Raw genomic sequence first — 15,375 nt, 5'->3', positions numbered from 1 at the left:
GTACTGCGGGTTCGCATGGAGGAGGTGAACCCTCTCGACCAACGGGTCCGACTTGTGCGTCCGCACATGTTTCCGGAGCAAGATGGGTCCTGGGGCCGCCAGCCAGGTTGGCAGCGACGTTCCAGAGGAGGACTTCCTGGGGAAGACAAGGAGGCGCTCATGAGGCGTTTGGTTAGTGGTGGTACACAGCAGCGACCGGATGGAGTGGAGAGCGTCCGGGAGGACCTCCTGCCACCGGGAAACTGGGAGATCCCTGGACCGTAGGGCCAGTAGGACGGTCTTCCAGACCGTGCCGTTCTCCCTCTCTACTTGCCCGTTCCCCCGGGGGTTGTAGCTGGTCGTCCTGCTCGAGGCTATACCCTTGCTGAGCAGGAACTGGCGCAGCTCGTCACTCATGAAGGAGGACCCCCTGTCGCTATGGACATATGCGGGGAAACCGAACAGTGTGAATATGGTGCTAAGGGCTTTAATGACTGTGGCCGCTGTCATGTCAGGGCAGGGGATGGTGAAGGGGAAACGGGAGTACTCGTCCACCACGTTCAGGAAGTATGTGTTGCGGTCGGTGGAGGGGAGGGGCCCTTTGAAATCCAGACTGAGGCGTTCAAAGGGACGGGAAGCCTTGATCAGGTGCGCTCTATCTGGCCTGAAAAAGTGAGGTTTGCACTCTGCGCAGATGTGGCAGTTCCTGGTGACTGTACGGACCTCCTCCACAGAGTAGGGGAGGTTGCGGGACTTTATAAAATGGTAGAACCGAGTGACCCCCGGGTGGCAGAGGTCCTCGTGCAGGGCTTGGAGACGGTCTATTTGTGTGTTGGCACATGTGCCGCGGGATAGGGCATCGGACGGCTCGTTCAGCTTTCCGGGACGGTACAAGATCTCGTAGTTGAAGGTGGAGAGCTCGATCCTCCACCTTAAGATCTTGTCATTTTTAATATTGCCCCGCTGTGCATTATCGAACATGAAAGCTACCGACCGTTGGTCAGTGAGGAGAGTGAATCTCCTGCCGGCCAGGTAATGCCTCCAATGTCGCACAGCTTCCACTATGGCTTGGGCTTCCCTTTCCACTGATGAGTGGCGGATTTCTGAGGCGTGGAGGGTTCGGGAGAAGAAGGCCACGGGTCTGCCCGCTTGGTTAAGGGTGGCCGCTAGAGCTACATCGGAGGCGTCGCTCTCGACCTGGAAGGGGAGGGACTCGTCGATGGCGCGCATCGTGGCCTTTGCGATATCCGCTTTGATGCGGCTGAAGGCCTGGCAAGCCTCTGTCGACAGAGGGAAGGTCGTGGTCTGTATTAGGGGGTGGGCCTTGTCTGCGTACTGGGGGACCCACTGGGCGTAATATGAAAAGAACCCCAGGCAGCGTTTTAGGGCTTTTGAGCAGTGAGGGAGGGGAAATTCCATGAGGGGGCGCATGCGTTCGGGGTCGGGGCCTATTATCCCATTGCGCACTACGTAGCCCAGGATGGCTAGCCGGTTTGTGCTAAAAACGCACTTGTCCTCGTTGTATGTGAGGCTCAAGGCTTTAGCGGTCTGGAGGAATTTTTGGAGGTTGGCGTCGTGGTCCTGCTGATCGTGGCTGCAGATGGTTACATTGTCGCGGTACGGGAACGTGGCCTGCAACCCATGTTGATCAACCATTCGGTCCATCTCTCGTTGGAAGACCGAGACCCCGTTTGTGACGCCAAATGGGACCCTTAGGAAGTGGTATAAGCGCCCGTCTGCCTCGAAGGCTGTGTACTTACGGTCACTTGGGCGGATGGGAAGCTGATGGTAGGCGGACTTGAGGTCCACGGTGGAGAAGACCTTGTATTGGGCAATCCGATTGACCATGTCGGATATGCGGGGGAGAGGGTACGCATCTAGCTGTGTGTACCTGTTGATGGTCTGGCTATAGTCTATGACCATCCTTTGCTTCTCCCCTGTCTTTACTACTACCACCTGTGCTCTCCAGGGACTATTGCTGGCCTGGATTATGCCTTCCTTCAGTAGCCGCTGGACTTCGGACCGAATGAATGTCCGGTCCTGGGCGCTGTACCGTCTGCTCCTAGTGGCGACGGGTTTGCAATCCGGGGTGAGGTTTGCAAACAATGATGGGGGCTCAACCTTGAGGGTTGCGAGGCCACAGATAGTGAGTGGGGGTATTGGGCCGCCGAATTTGAAAGTTAGGCTCTGCAGGTTGCACTGGAAGTCTAATCCCAGTAATGTGGGCGCACAGAGTTGGGGAAGGACGTAGAGCCTGTAGTTTTTAAACTCCCTCCCTTGCACTGTTAGGGTCACTATGCAGTAGCCTTTGATCTGTATGGAGTGGGATCCTGCCGCTAGGGAAATCTTTTGCGCACTGGGACGGATGGTCAAAAAACAGCGTCTTACCGTGTCGGGGTGGATGAAGCTTTCTGTGCTCCCGGAGTCGACCAGGCATGGTGTCTCGTGCCCGTTGATCAGCACCGTTGTTGTCGTCGTCTGGAACGTCCGGGGCCGTGCTTGGTCCAGCATCATTGAGGCCAGACGTGGTCGTAGTGCTTCAGCGTCTTCCTCGAACCCCATTGAAGCGTCGATGCTGGGGTCCATTGTTGCCGTCCAAGATGGTGGTGGGGGTGAACAAAATGGCCGCCCCCAGGCATCGCACATGGCTGGGGGGTCGCAAGATGGCAGCGGGGGTGGACAAAATGGCCGCCCCCATGCGTCGCACAGGTCTGGGGGGTCCCAAGATGGCGGCACCCCTCCTCCCCTCGTGATGGCCGGGACCCAAAATGGCGGCGCCTGCGGGTCGCACATGGGGCGCTGGGGGGGTTGGGGAGCGTTTGAAATGCGCAGGACTCCTTGTTCTCCGGGGACAGCGGTGGCCGGGACCCAAAATTGCAGCGCCTGCGGCTCGTACATAGGGCGCTGGGGGGGGTTGGGGAGCGTTAGAAACGTGCAGGACTGCTTCTTCTCCTGGGACAGCGGCGACCTCCCTGGACCGGCACACAGCCGCGAAATGGCCCTTTTTCCCGCAGCTCTTGCAAATCGCTGTGCGGGCCGGGCAGCGCTGCCGGGGGTGTTTCGCCTGGCCGCAGAAATAGCAGCGGGCCCCCCCGGGACGACTTGGAGTCTGAACTGCGCAAGCCTGTGGGGTGGGGGGGGGGGGGGGTTTGTCGCGACGGGGGTCCACGGAGCCCAAGGGGCTGCCGCACGGTCGGGGCCGTAGGCGCGGGCGTTTCGTGCGGCTACATCCAGGGAGGCTGCAAGGGCCCGTGCCTCTGAGAGTCCTAGCGACTCTTTTTCTAAAAGTCTTTGGCGGATTTGGGGAGAGTTCATACCTGCGACAAAAGCATCGCGCATCAACATGTCCATGTGTTCAATCGCGTTTACCGGCGGGCAGCTGCAGGCCCGTCCCAAAATTAGCAGCGCGGCGTAGAATTCGTCCAGCGATTCTCCGGGACTTTGCCGTCTCATTGCGAGTTGGTAGCGTGCATAGATCTGGTTCACTGGGCGAACATAGATGCTCCTTAGTGCTGCGAACGCCGTCTGGAAATCCTCTGCGTCTTCGATGAGAGGGAAAATTTCCAGGCTTACCCTCGAGTGCAGGACCTGTAGTTTCTGGTCTTCTGTGACCCGGCCGGGGGCCGTTCGGAGGTATGCTTCGAAACAAGTCTGCCAGTGTTTAAAAACTGCTGCTGAGTTTACTGCGTGGGGGCTGATCCTCAGGCATTCCGGGATGATCCTGAGCTCCATAGTCCTTTAAGCACGCTTAATAAATTGTAGCGCACAAAGACTCACGAGAGACGAATAGAGATGAAGTCGATGAGGCTTTATTAAGCGTGACTTGTTCCCCGCAGTTCAGTAACAGACCTGCCTGCGGGGGAGAACTCCTGGTTCTTATACTCCGCCTTCAGGACGGAGCTAGAGGTCAACAGCCAACCAGGACCCGGGATCTGTCAGCCAATGACATCACGGCTTCACAGTCCCACATGACCCCTAATGCATACTACCACACTGGGCCATGCTCAGGAGTAATGTCCAGAATGCTCTGGCACATGGCAATCTGTGAGATGGCAGCCCTGTCCTGGGCCTCGGCCACCGCCTGCACAGATCCTTGAATATCCTGATCCATAGCCAAAACCGACACCCCCAAGGCCTCCACTGTGGACTCCACCCGTCGGTGTTGGCCTGGGTGGCGTGCGTAACCGGCACTGCCACCTCCCCCTGTATGCAGTCGGACTCCTCCACCTGTGCTTGCAAGTGCTTGATGCTCGCTGACAACCCCTCATGTAGTCCCTGGCTCTGCAACTGCATCTCCAGAATAGATGGGACTGTCCGTTCCAGAAGCCCGAATCCCGTCTGGACAGCAGCTCGTCCCTGGGGTTGGCCCGCCCTCCGACCAGCCACACCCACGGGTGTTCCTACCACGACCCGATGTATTGGAGCATCTGTGTGATGCACACCACAGAGTGTCCCAGGCGCCTATTCACGAAAGTGCCCAACCGAGGTGAATGTATCTGGGATGGAACAGGGAGATGGAGACACGACGGGAAATCCCTGTCATCCTCGGACTCGAACTCTGGGGTTTCCTGGGTCTCAGGCATATGGGTCCCCTCTGTGTCGGTGTTGTCATCGCCGCGTTGCACATGGGGGGTGGGCTGTGGCACAGGCTGTGCCTGGGGGGTGGGGGAACACCAATCGCCAGCAGCTCCTGCAAGACACATTACAAGATGCATGGTTAGACCACGGGCCGGGGTGGTGGGGTTGGTGTGGGGATGAGGGTTGGGTGGGGGGGGGGGGGGGGGGGGGCGGGTGTTGACTCACATGGCATGGGGAACCGCAACTCATTGGGGTCTCACTACCTCACGGCCATTTTCCACCCCAGCGGCTTCCCTTTCCTGAGGCCTGACCATATCCAGACCCATTGCTCTGCCATGGTGAGGGGCCGCAGGTCCAGGGGTTCCCCTCTAATTTTCTCCTGCTCCCTGGAGTTCTGGCCGACCTTCTCCTGTCGGGGGTGGAGGATGGATTAACAGACAATTCACAGTGTTAGACAGTCAGACGCATGCAGCCCAGGGGGTGGGTCGCTGGAGGCTTCAGTTGCCAGGGCACCCGGCCATGACGGCCGGTATGGGTGCCGGCATGCGGTGCAGCGTGGGGGTTCGGCCACCCTCCAAGGGGGAGGGGTGGTGGTGGTGGGGTTACAAGTGTGTGGGACAGGGACAGGTGCCTGGGGCATTGTGCTGCCTACTCACCCTGGCCACCTTGAGGAGGCCATGTAGTTTCTTCCGTTACTGCTGGATGGTTCCGACGGTGTTGCTGGCGGCACTAACCACCTCTGCGCCCAGGCACGGCGAACGGCAGCGGCTGGCAGCCTCCTTCCCGGCCCGGGGTACAGGATGGCCCATATTTCCGGCCCGGCTCGCCGTCCGAAAATCATGGGGCCGCGCAGCTTGCTGCCATCTTGGTGGCTGGGGATGGTGTGTGGGGGCAGTGAAGTGTGTATATGTAACTACAGTTTGTCAGCCTCCCGAGTTTCAGGATTTGCGAATCCGGCAAATCCTGCTACGTTTCTCGTGAATTGATTGTGTTCCATATGGCGCCGGTGCTAGCCCCTTAACAGTAGCTGAATCAGTCCCAGTGCGGCGCCAGTTTTGTTATTGTGGAAGTCAACTAATCCTGCCCCGGCGTCAACACTTATTCTCAGGAACTGAGAATTCTGCTGCTTGTATGTTATATGCAGGGCAGCACTGACAAATGAAAGTTTAAAACCCTCAAAACTTCAAAGACCTTTGAAGACTAAGCATACCTGTTGATTTTTTTCAACGGATGCAGTGAGATCTTGAGCGGGATTCTTCCACATCCCGCTGGGTCGGAGAATCGCTGGGGGCGGCGTAATTCCCGTCCCCGCCGGCTGCCGACTTCTCCGGCACCGGAGATTTGGAAGGGGCGGGAATCGTGCCGCGTCGGATAGCGGCCGCTGGCAGCGGCCCCCCCCCCCGGCAATTCTCCGGCCCGTGATGGGCCGAGTGGCCGCCCGTTTTTTTTGCCGGTCCCACCAGCGTAAATTAGAGTAGGTCCTTACCGGCGGGACCTGGCGGCGCGGGCGGCCTCCGGGATTCTCGGGGGGGCACAGGGGGATCTGGCCCCGGGGGTTGCCCCGTGGTGGCCTAGCCCGCGATCAGGGCTAACAGAACCGCGTGCGGGCCTGTGCCGTGGGGGCACTCTATTCTTCTGCACCGGCGGCTGTAGCGGTCCGCCATTGCCGGTGCGGAAGCAAAGCCCTCTGCGCATGCACTGAGTTGACGCCAGCGCACATTGGCGCTCCCGCGTATGCGGCAATTCGCGCCGGCGGAGGCCCTTCGGCACTGGTTGGCGTGGCGCCAAGCCCCTTCCCCGCCGGCCGGCGCGGCACAAACCACTGTGGGGCCGGCCTAGCCCCTGAAGGTGCGGAGGATCCCGCACCTTTGGGGCAGCCCGACGCCAGAGTGGTTCACGCCACTCCTTCCCGCCGGAGTTGCCCGCCCCGGCGATTACGGCAGAATCCCGCCCCTTAAATCATCAGCTGAAGCCATTATCAAAAAATGTAACATTGAATGAACAAAGCAAGTGAGATTGTGAGGACCCAACAGGCTTGCCTGTCGCATTAAAGACGTGAAATAAGTGAAAATGGTGAGTCACGAAGTTCGGGCAACATGGGTCACCAATGCCGGCCAACGTGGGTCGCGAAGATCGGCCGATGTAGGTCCTGAACGATGACCGGTTGGTAAAAACCAGCCTAGGGAAAAAAATGTTTGAAAAACACTGCATTATAGTATAGCTTTGGGGCTAATATGAAGGAGGAATTGGTCACAATACAGGAAGCCATTTTGTTCATCAGACCAATGTTCATACTCTGAAAACTTTATCCGCCTAATTCCAATCCTTGACTTTTCTTCATACCCAATATTTTTTCCAAATACTTATCCAATTCCTTTTTAATTGTCCTTTTATCACTGTATTTCATATGTTAAACACTAATGCATAAAATATAATTCTCCAATTCTACCATCAATTTTTTTGTTGCTGCTTTTAATGTATGCTTTCTCAATACCAACTCACCAAACAGTGACAATAGTCTTTCCCAATTTAGCTAAACAAAACCCAGTAGACCTTCCCTGATCAGGTCCTCTTACAGATTGTTAAATCTTAGTGATTGTGAATGATTGTATTGACAGGAGTGTTTATGTGTGTGAAGCCACACATGCTGTGAGTACTGTGATGGATGTAGGAAATTTTTATGTATTATGTATCTGTTGTAGTAACGTTAGTAAAAGAACTTTGGTTAAGGTATGCAGATTATGCGCACGATCTACTGGGTGCATTGGATCCGAAAGGCAGTGCCGATAATGCTGGGAGATCCCGCTTCTGGGATCTACCAGGCTCACCACACCTCGCAAGATCTAACGCAATCTCACGAGATGTCGTGATCTGAATTCCTCCATTGTGGGCGGGAACAGTATTGCACAAATTTGCATATTACAGCGAGACAGCTAGTCTCACTCTAATAAGCATTTCCCTGAGGCACTCAAGGCAGGCGGGGGGGGAGGGGGGACTGATATTTTGTCAGTGGAATCACTCCCAGAAGGAGGGAGGGGACGTGGAGTATTCTTTCCTCACAGTTTAAAAATGATAGGGGGTTCTTGTCCAGTTTCCTGATGTAAATTGGGGCCTGATCCCATAAGAGTACTCCCTCTGGAGTATACAATAGTGTGAGGTGTTTAAATGCCAGTGTATACCTAGATGGTGGATAAAGTGTGATGTGGTGGTGGTGGTGGTGCAGTGCAGTTGTTGAGAAGTGTGTTTGTGAGATAAGAACTTACCTGAAACACCCTTGTCAAGTCACTAAATTCCTTGCGGCACTAGAGCCATCTCCTGGGGCCAATACTCTTGGCTGTCATCATCCAAGTGATTTCCCCCCACATGCAGTGCACCTGTTGCCTCTGTGGACTCCTTCCCTCCTCCTCCACTAGGACATCTGGTGCCAGATCAGAGCACATGGTCAACCCCCTCTTTTGCTCTTTCACATGACCTTCAAACTGCACAACTTCAGTGGAAGTGAGTGAGTGCAGGCGCCAGCTACACCTCCAGGAAAATTGTGCCGAATCAGTGCTCAGAGCACTCGGCCTGCAGTTAATTGACAGCTTCAGAGCCTGCAGCAGCTTTAAATCATGATGATTATCAATTAACTGGAAAATTGCATGCTAAATCCAGATGAATGTTTCTTATTAGCACAGCAACCATTTTGGCGCCTTATCTAACCAAATAGCTTCCATAATATTTTCTGACAAAGGATCACCTGGATTCAAAACGTTAGCTCTTTTCTTTCCCGATAGATGCTGCCAGACCTGCTGAGATATTCCAGCATTTTCTCTTTGGTTTCAGATTCCAGCATCCGCAGTAATGTGCTTTTATATATTTTTTCAGCACCTCCATCAAATCTCCAATTTCCCTCCTCTGTTCTAAGGAGAAAGGTGCCAGTTTCTCTCATTTTCCTCACATTATCTGAACCAATTTCTTCCATACCATTTAAAACTTCAAACTGAAGAGTTCAATCTATATGCTGAAGTCTTATTGCCCATGAGGTGGCAGTAACAGTGTAAAGCATATACACCAACATTACCTTACAAAGTAATTTTTATTGCTGATAGCGGTCAGCCGAAACTCTGATTGTTGGAAATCTCGAGCTCCGTTCTTCATTTACACTTCAGACAGCCCTAGGGCACATGAAACATCAGTGCTGTGTCTCTCATGGGAACATTTTCATTTGAAAACAGCACATGGAGATGGTGAGGTGCCAGGTTCGTGTGAAATAATCTTTGGGGTTTGAAAGCGCAGCTTGGTAACATAAGAATTTTCAGGATTGAAAATGCATCACAGCTGTAAATCTGTGAGCCTTGCAGCATGTAGGAACTGAGCTGCCATATGCTGCTGAAGTGACACGGACCCTTAAGTATTCTGGGTTAACAGCTAAGTTCCTTTGCTCCCATGGTCTCTACACAAGACACCATTCCTTGCTGACCTGAAATGAGCACTAGAGATCCACAGATTTTCATAGATTTCATAGATTTCATAGAATTTACAGTGCAGAAGGAGGCCATTCGGCCCATCGAGTCTGCACCGGCTCTTGGAAAGAGCACCCTACCCAAGCCCACACCTCCACCCTATCCCCATAACCCCGTAACCCCACCCAACACTAAGGGCAATTTTGGACACTGAGGGCAACTTATCATGGCCAATCCACCTAACCTGCACATCTTTGGACTGTGGGAGGAAACCGGAGCACCCGGAGGAAACCCACACACACACGGGGAGGATGTGCAGACTCCGCACAGACAGTGACCCAACACGGAATCGAACCTGGGACCCTGGAGCTGTGAAGCAATTGTGCTATCCACAATGCTACCATGCTGCCATGTTAGCCTTTATTGCAAAACAATTACAATGTAAGAGGAAGGAAGAATTAATGTGATTATATGGGGCCTTTATGAAAGCACTCCCAGAGGGTACAATATCCAGTTTTGATCACCGTAGCTAAGGGTGGCACAGTGGTTAGCACTGTGACCTTTTGTGTGGCGTTTGCACTTTCTCCCCGTGGGTTTCCTCTGGGGGCTCCAGTTTCCTCCCACAGTCCAAAGTTGTGAAAATTAGGTGGGTTGGCCATGCTAAATGGCCCTTTAGTGTCCAAAGGTTAGGTGGGGGTTAAGGGGATAGGGCAAGGGAGTGGGCATAGGTAGGGTGCTCTTTCAGAGGGTCAGTGCAGACCCGATGGGCCAAATGGCCTCCTCTGCACTGGAGGAATTCTATGGATTCTATCCCCCAGATTGATTCCTGATTTGAGAGTCAGGAGAGGCTGCCCGATGAAGATAGATGAAGTAGAATGGGCGTATATTCTCTGGCATTTCGAAAAATGAGAAGGGATCCGATAAAACTTGAAAAGTTTTTGGGACGACTTCTCAAGGGGCACGGTAGCACAGTGGTTAGCACAGTCGCTTCACAGCTCCAGGGTCCCAGGCTCCATTCCCGGCTTGGGTCAGTGTCTGTGCGGAGTTTGCATTTTCTCCCGTGTCTGCGTGCATTTTCTCCGGGTGCTCCGGTTTCCTCCCACAGTCCAAGGATGTGCAGGTTAGGTGGATAGGCCATACTAAATTGTCCTTAGTGTCCAGAAAGGTTGGGTGGGGTTGTTGGTTTACGGGGATAGGGTGTAAAGTGTGGGCTTGGGGAGGGTGCTTTTTCCAAGGGCCGGCGCAGACTCAATGGGCCGAATGGCCTCCTTCTGCACTGTAAACTCTCTGACTTGTGGTGGGAAGCTGTTTTCCCTGGCTGGAGAGTTTAGATCTCGGAGTCATAAATTCTGAAAAAGGTCTGGGATGAGGAGAAATGTCTTCACTCAAAATTCTCTACCCCAGAATCTCAATCATTAAGAATATTCAAGACTGAGATTTCTAGCTAGATTTCTCAGCTTTAAGAGGATGAAGGGATCTGAGGATAGGTTGGGTAAGTAAACTGATCGTAAAAGACCAACCATGATTGTATTGAATGGCAGAACAGTATTTTGATGTTGCAGGACGTACTCCAGCTCTTATTTCATATGTTCTTCTGACCGATTTTAAAGGCCGCCCAGATCTCAAGGTGAAAGTGAAAGCCCTTCCCGCACCCACCATCTCCAGTATCAGGGCCTCAATGATCCCCCCCCCACACCCCACCTCCCCCAAATAGTGGGAACCCTCCCCCAATGTAGTTCCCTGGTGATCCCACCCCTGGACCCACTCCTGACAGTGCCAACTTGGTAGTGCCAACCTGGCAGTGCACCTTTGGGTTGGAAGTGCCAGGCTAGCATTGCCGAGATGCCAGGGCAGTGCCCTGCAATGTTGTTCACCACCCGGGGGCTATATGCACTTCCGATCCGCGACGTGGTCCTGGGCGTGAACCTAATTATGGCAATGGGGAGGGCCCAGGAACACCGACTTCGGAGTTCGTGTCGGGCAAACCCTGCTTTTGGCCTCTTTGGGGAGTTAGCAGCCATTGAAGAATTTTGTGCCTGCGGCAAACGGGCACGAAAAATCATGGCCACATGCCCAGTTGTGTGGCTGGAGGTGTTCGCTAGACATTTAGGGGAAAATGTGTACACCAAGATCTCAAAAAATGATAACACAATGAACTACCTCGAGGTAAGATGACATATGGGCCGGGATTCTCCCTTCTGGGGACTAAGTTCCCATGCTGGCAGGAGAACCGGCGTCAATCACTCCGCACATTCGGGGGCAAGGTGGACGGCAGAGAGGTTGGCGCCGCTCCAGCCAGCGGCGAAAGGACGGCGTGAGTTCGCGCATGTGCGGATACGCCGGCGTGGGTCCGCGCATGCGCAGACTGGCCGGCGTATTTTGGCGCATGCGCGGGGGGGTTCTCTTTTCCGCACCGGCCATGGCGGAGCCCTGCCGGGGCCGGCACGGAAGAAAGGAGTGCCCCCACGGGTCAGGCCCGCCCGCAGATCAGTGGGCCCCGATAGCAGGCCAGGCCACAGTGGGGGCCCCCCCTGGGGTCGGATCCCCCCGCGCTTCCCCGAGGACCGCCTCCGCCGACTTACCTGTCAGGTCCCGCCAGTACGTGAGTTGAGTGATTCACGCCGGCGGGACTGGCCAACAATGGACGGCCGCTTGGGGGTGCCGCTGCCAACGGCTTCCGACCGGCGTGGCGCGAATCCCGTCCCGATGCCGGTTGCCATATTCTCCGGCGCCGTTTTTCGGCCGGGGGCGGGATTCAAGCCTCGTGGGGGTTGGAGAATCCCGCCCAAGGTGTACCATGAACCATATAATCAGTGGGACAACATTTATCTGTATAATGATCTTGTTTCCTCCCAATAAATCCTCCCATTTCTTTTGAAAGGATATCAGCATTTAGCACAGTCTGGCTATAATGGATTACTATTAAACATAACTGAATAAATGCTCTGCTGAATCTCAAACCATGGACGGGATTCTCCTAACCCCCGCCGGGTCGGAGAATCGCCGGGGGACGTTGTGAATCGCGCCCCCGCCAGCTGTCAAATTCTCCGGCGCCGGGGATTTGGCGGGGGGGGGAATCGCGCCGCACCGGTCAGCAGCCGCTGGCAGCGGTCCCCCCCCGGCGATTCTCCGGCCCGTGATGGGTCGAGCGGCCGCCTGTTTTCGGCCTGCCCCACCGCCGTAAATTACAACAGGTAATTACCGCGGGTGGCCTCCGGGGTCCTCGGGGGGCACGGGGGGGATCTGGCCCCGGGAGGTGCCCCCATGGTGGCCTGGCCCACGATTGGGGCCCACCGATCCGTGGGCGGGCCTGTGCCGTGGGGGCACTCTATTCCTCTGCGTCGGCTGCTGTGGACCTCCGCAATGGCCGACGCAGAGATGAACCCCCCCTGTGCATGCGCTGGGATGACGCCAGCACACGCTGGCGCTCCCGCGCCTGCGCCAAGTCGCGCCGGCCGGCAGAGGCCCTTCGGTGCCAGTTGGCGTGGCGCCAAGCCCCTTCCGCGCCGGCGCAGCGCAAACCACTCCAGCTCCAGCCTAGCCCCTGAAGGTGCGGAGGATTCCACACCTTCGGGGCGGCCTGTCGCCGGAGTGGTTCACGCCACTCCTTCGCGCCGGAGTTGCCCGCCCCGGCGATTCCCACAGAATCCCGCCCCATATCCTCTAGACTCATGATCTGAATTGAAGTTAAACACAACGCTGGTAGCTCTATCATCTTTGTGAAGGAATTATGTAATCTTTCAATCTTCATTTCTCTCGTACAAATACATTTGTGAAATCTATATATTTTTATAACTTAGGGTTCAAAGGAATTATCTGTGCCCGGCTCTCGGTGTGTCCCCTCTTCAACACGTTCCCCCCCCCCCCCCAACAAAATTACCCACATCTTTTTGAGACTATGTCCCCGCGCTGGCGTAAAACAGTGAAGTTTTACTCGTGAAATTCTTGCGAAAAAGTTAAACAAATTCATAGCCCTGCAGGGGGCTAGCAGGGACCCGGAGTGAATTTCGCAGCCTTTGCTGCAGATAAGGGCCCCCACACTTCCAGGTCAGAGGCCGCGCATGCGCACGGCAGCGGCCTCCAGCGGCTGCGCCGTGCTCCATGGCGGACTTGGACCGCGGAACCAGACCGAAGAAAGAGACCCCCCCCCCCGATCGGCCATGCGCCCGACCCTCAAATCCCGCACATTAAATCCCGGGCCGCCTATAAGGTTCCCCCTGGTCTCCAATCCTTCCGACCCCGGCCAGGGCGGTCGCGGACAAAATCCGCAGCCACCCCGCGAAAATCCCGATCGACAATAGCAGGTTAGTTCCACGCCGTCTGGAACTCGGCCGGTCGGAAACGGAGGATTGTGAGCGGGCCTCTGGCAATAGCCCCCGACGGCGCGGCGTACTCCCCGGTGACGCCGATTTTCAGCGCCCGGAGAATCGCAGATTACGGCGTCAAACTGGATTCTCCGCCCTGGTGCCAGCCGCGATTTTGGCGTCAGGTTGTGGAGAATCCAGCCCGAGGTGTGGCCAACTTGCAGTCTCAAAAGTGTGGGATATGCTGAGCTCAGGCCAAAACACTCTCCCTCACTGACTCATCCCAAATTCATGTTGAGGGTCCACTGTTGACCAGCTTGAAGCAACAGCTTCGTACCTGCACCTTGCCTGCTTGATCTTTCCGCTGCCATTGACTGACTTCAAATAAGAATATAACAGAACATCTTCAATTATGTCATGCACCTTCTATTCTCTTTTGAAAATGTTTGCATGGCATGTGGTGCTGCTCATTAGCCCAGCATTTATTGCCCATCCCTAATTGCCCTTGAGAAGGTAGTGGTGAGCTGCCTTCTTGATCTGCTGCAGTCCCTGTGGTGTCGACACACCAATCGTGCTGTGAGGGAGGGAGTTTCAGAATTTTGACCCAGTGTCACTGAATGATTGGCGATATATTTCCAAGTCAGGGTGTAGGACTTGGAGGGGAATTAGCAGGTGGTGTTGTTCTCATGCATCTGTCAACCTTGTCCTTCTTATCATAAAATCCCTACAGTGCAGGAGGAGGTTATTCGATCCATTGAGACTGTATCGACCCTCCAAAAGAGCACCCCACCTAGGCCCACTCCCCCTGTCTATCCCTGTAGCCCCATAACCCGACCTAACCTACACATCTTTGGACACTAAGGGACAATTTCCTGCACATCTTTGGACTGTGGGAGGAAACCGGAGCACCCGGAAGGAAATCCACGCAGACACAGGGAAAATGTGCAAACTCCACACAGCCAGTCACCCAAGGCTGGAATTGAACCCAGGTCCCACTCCTTGGTGGTAGAAGTCGCAAGTTTGGAAAATACTGTCAAAGGAGACTTGGTGAGTTCCTGCAGTACATCTTGTGGATGGTGTACACTGCCGCTACTGTGCACCGGTGATGAAGGGAGTGAATATTTCATGTTTTATGGTTGAATATTTCATGTTTTATCTGGAATGCCTCACTTATAATGTCGATGCCTTACCAACAAGCTGGTCAACAAAGCACGACATCTGGGAGGACAATTCTCCTTTCCTATAGTAAGTGACCCCAGCTCATTTTAGATCAGAAAAGAAAGAAGAATCGCTTGTTGTCACAAGGTGGCTTCAAATGAAGTTACTGTGAAAAGCCCTTAGGCGCCACATTCCGGTGCCTGTTCGGGGAAGCTGGTACGGGAATTGAACAGTGCTGCTGGCCCGCCTAGGTCTGCTTTAAAAGCCAGCGATTTAGCCCAGTGTGCTAAACCAGCCCCAGTGCAGTTTAGCGCAGAAGTTTAGCGCAGAAAAAAAACTTAAATTTTTTGATTTTAATCTGTCAAATATACAACTTTCTTGTGCACCTTGGCTATGAATTGAATTTCATAGCTGTCCACTGCCTACTTCTAATATGTTCTATATTATGTTGATATGCAGAACAGGCAAGCAACCGAAGGACGAGATGAATCGGCCATTACCTTTCACCATGAGGGCTTCATCTGGCGCTGCTGGTTCACTGAAGACATTTCCCATGACAGTATTTGGAATTTCTGGTTCAGTGAGTAGTGCTGTCAACTTCAATCATTGATGTGCACCTGATATATCAGTATCATACCCAAAAGTGCTTGCAACTGAAATACAGGGACCACTCTGTTAATCAACCATTTTCCAGTAATAGTTAATCATTACCTTGAACAGAAGGAAATGCTTGCGGGTGGGATTTTTCGGCCCTTCCCACTGGCGGGATCTTCCGGCCTCGCCGAAGGTGAACCCCCCCTCCCCACATGGAGGGGTGCCTGGCATGGGATGGGCGAGCCACGCAAAATGTCAGAGACTTAAGCAGGGCCAGAAGATCTCACGGATGGAGAGCCACTTCCGTCACCAGAGTC

At 54.4% G+C, this 15,375-nt stretch overlaps 1 protein-coding gene across 1 annotated transcript in view; it reads left to right on the top strand.

Annotated features, from left to right (window-relative positions):
• LOC140420945 (transmembrane protein 182-like) overlaps positions 1-15,375 on the top strand; it is an 87,854-nt gene that overhangs the window by 10,418 nt on the left and 62,061 nt on the right. The window contains exon 2 of the mRNA XM_072505130.1: positions 14,924-15,044. Coding sequence (XP_072361231.1) covers positions 14,924-15,044 — 121 coding nt within the window. The remainder of the gene's footprint in view (positions 1-14,923; positions 15,045-15,375) is intronic.

Source organism: Scyliorhinus torazame, chromosome 5, assembly GCF_047496885.1.
Source record: "Scyliorhinus torazame isolate Kashiwa2021f chromosome 5, sScyTor2.1, whole genome shotgun sequence".
NCBI classification, from domain to species: domain Eukaryota; kingdom Metazoa; phylum Chordata; class Chondrichthyes; order Carcharhiniformes; family Scyliorhinidae; genus Scyliorhinus; species Scyliorhinus torazame.
This window is presented reverse-complemented; position numbering and strand designations above follow the sequence as displayed.